Source organism: Notolepis coatsorum, assembly GCF_963971535.1.
Source record: "Notolepis coatsorum genome assembly, chromosome: 16".
In the NCBI taxonomy this organism is placed as follows: Eukaryota; Metazoa; Chordata; class Actinopteri; order Aulopiformes; family Paralepididae; genus Notolepis; species Notolepis coatsorum.
In genome coordinates, this window is record NC_140180.1 from 12,718,308 (window position 1) to 12,720,038 (window position 1,731).

Genomic DNA, 1,731 nt, shown 5'->3' on the forward strand with positions numbered 1-1,731 from the left:
CTCTCCTCTGTTCTCCTCTCCTCCTGCTCCTCCTCCTCTCTGCTCCTCTCCTCTCCTCTGTTCTCCTCTCGTCCTGCTCCTCCTCCTCCTCTCTGCTCCTCTCCTCCCCTCTCCTCTCCTCTCTGCTCCTCTCCTCTCCTCTCCTCTCCTCTAATCTGTTCTCTTCTCCTCTCCTCTGTTCTCCTTTCCTCCTGCTCCTCCTCCTCCTCTCTGCTCCTCTCCTCTCCTCTGTTCTCCTCTCCACCTGCTCCTCCTCCTCTCTCCAGTGGTTGCTCCTCTGCCTCCAAGCTTCTTCTCTGGTTCTGTAACATCAGGCCAGTGGCTGTCTAGCTGTCAGCTGTCTGTCTGTCTGCCTGCCTGCCTGCCTGCCTGTCTGCCTACCTGCCTGCCTGCCTGCATGCCTGCCTGCCTGCCTGCCTGCCTGTCTGTCTGTCTGCCTGCAGACACGACAAGGCTCTGTCAAGTGAGTCTGCTTATTTTGCACACACACACACACTACACACGCACACGCACACACACACACACACACACACACACACACACACACACACACACACACACACACACACACACACACACACACACACACACACACACACTACATGCCATTTAATGTTCTGAGACCCACATAGGGGATGGGGGGGGGGGCTTTAGACGGAGATAGCAGGTCAACAGTAGATGCCACATAGAAGTGGTGACATTATCTGAATGCTGGGAGCCTCAGGATTAATATGGGATGCAGCTCAAAGAGTGTATACGGGATCTAAGCATAGTATGGTCATTCTCATGCTCAGTAATGTCTCATACGCAATTCTTGGTGATTTGGTGCAATATTTAAAGGTTTTTGACTACTTGAATTGATAAACACGGTGTGTGTGTTCAGTAAAAAGCTATCCTAGCTTAGCATAAATTAATGGAAGCAGATATGGATCAGCTAGCCTAGGTGTTGGGGGAAAACACCTCTCCCAGAGTTTTAAGCTATAGGCTAGCTTACACATACTGTATAGCAGGGGTCAGCAACCTTTTTGACATGGAGTGCCTGTTTGAAATATAGTTGTAACTAGTGTGCCTCAACAATATTCCATGCATCGTAATTTTTTTCCTCATAATCAGGTCTTTTTAATGATAATTTTTACATTATTACATCATTATTGTTATTGTTATTATTAACAATATTATTATGATGGTTGTATCAACCCTAAATCTGAGTTGGGGGGGGGGGGATGCAATGCAGACAAACAGCTGCATACAGTGCGACCATTTCACTCACATTTGCCCATTCATTTTTGGACACATCACACACCATCGGTGTGTTTACTGTACGTGTGCTGTCATAGCTCCACCTACAGGCCTAATGGAGAACACCAGGAGAACACCAGGATGTGAATGGAGGGTGAATGTGAGGTATATCGTGTAAATAAGTTTTGATTGATCGCAAGACTACACTGTAAAAAAATTAACAATAATAAGTTACCAGAACTTAAAAATATTGAGTTCAGTTACTGTGCATTAAGGTTTTCAGTTTTCAATCCATAATAAGTTAACAGAAAAATAAGTACACAACCACATTATTTCAACCTAATAAAACTATGTTTATTGTCATTGTTTTAAGAACACAAGTTGACTTGGTAATACTCACATTTTGAGTAAAAAAAATGGCTTTTAACATGTGCAATGTTCAATGAAATAGAAAAATAAATAATAAAATGTGTTGATTAATCCCACTGGTCA

At 44.0% G+C, this 1,731-nt stretch overlaps 1 protein-coding gene across 1 annotated transcript in view; it reads left to right on the forward strand.

Annotated features, from left to right (window-relative positions):
• LOC311242884 (uncharacterized protein) overlaps nucleotides 1-330 on the forward strand; it is a gene marked incomplete at both ends in the record, with an annotated part of 157,494 nt that extends 157,164 nt beyond the window's left edge. The window contains one exon of the mRNA XM_084331948.1: nucleotides 267-330. Coding sequence (XP_084188074.1) covers nucleotides 267-330 — 64 coding nt within the window. The remainder of the gene's footprint in view (nucleotides 1-266) is intronic.
• Nucleotides 331-1,731: the final 1,401 nt, after the last annotated feature.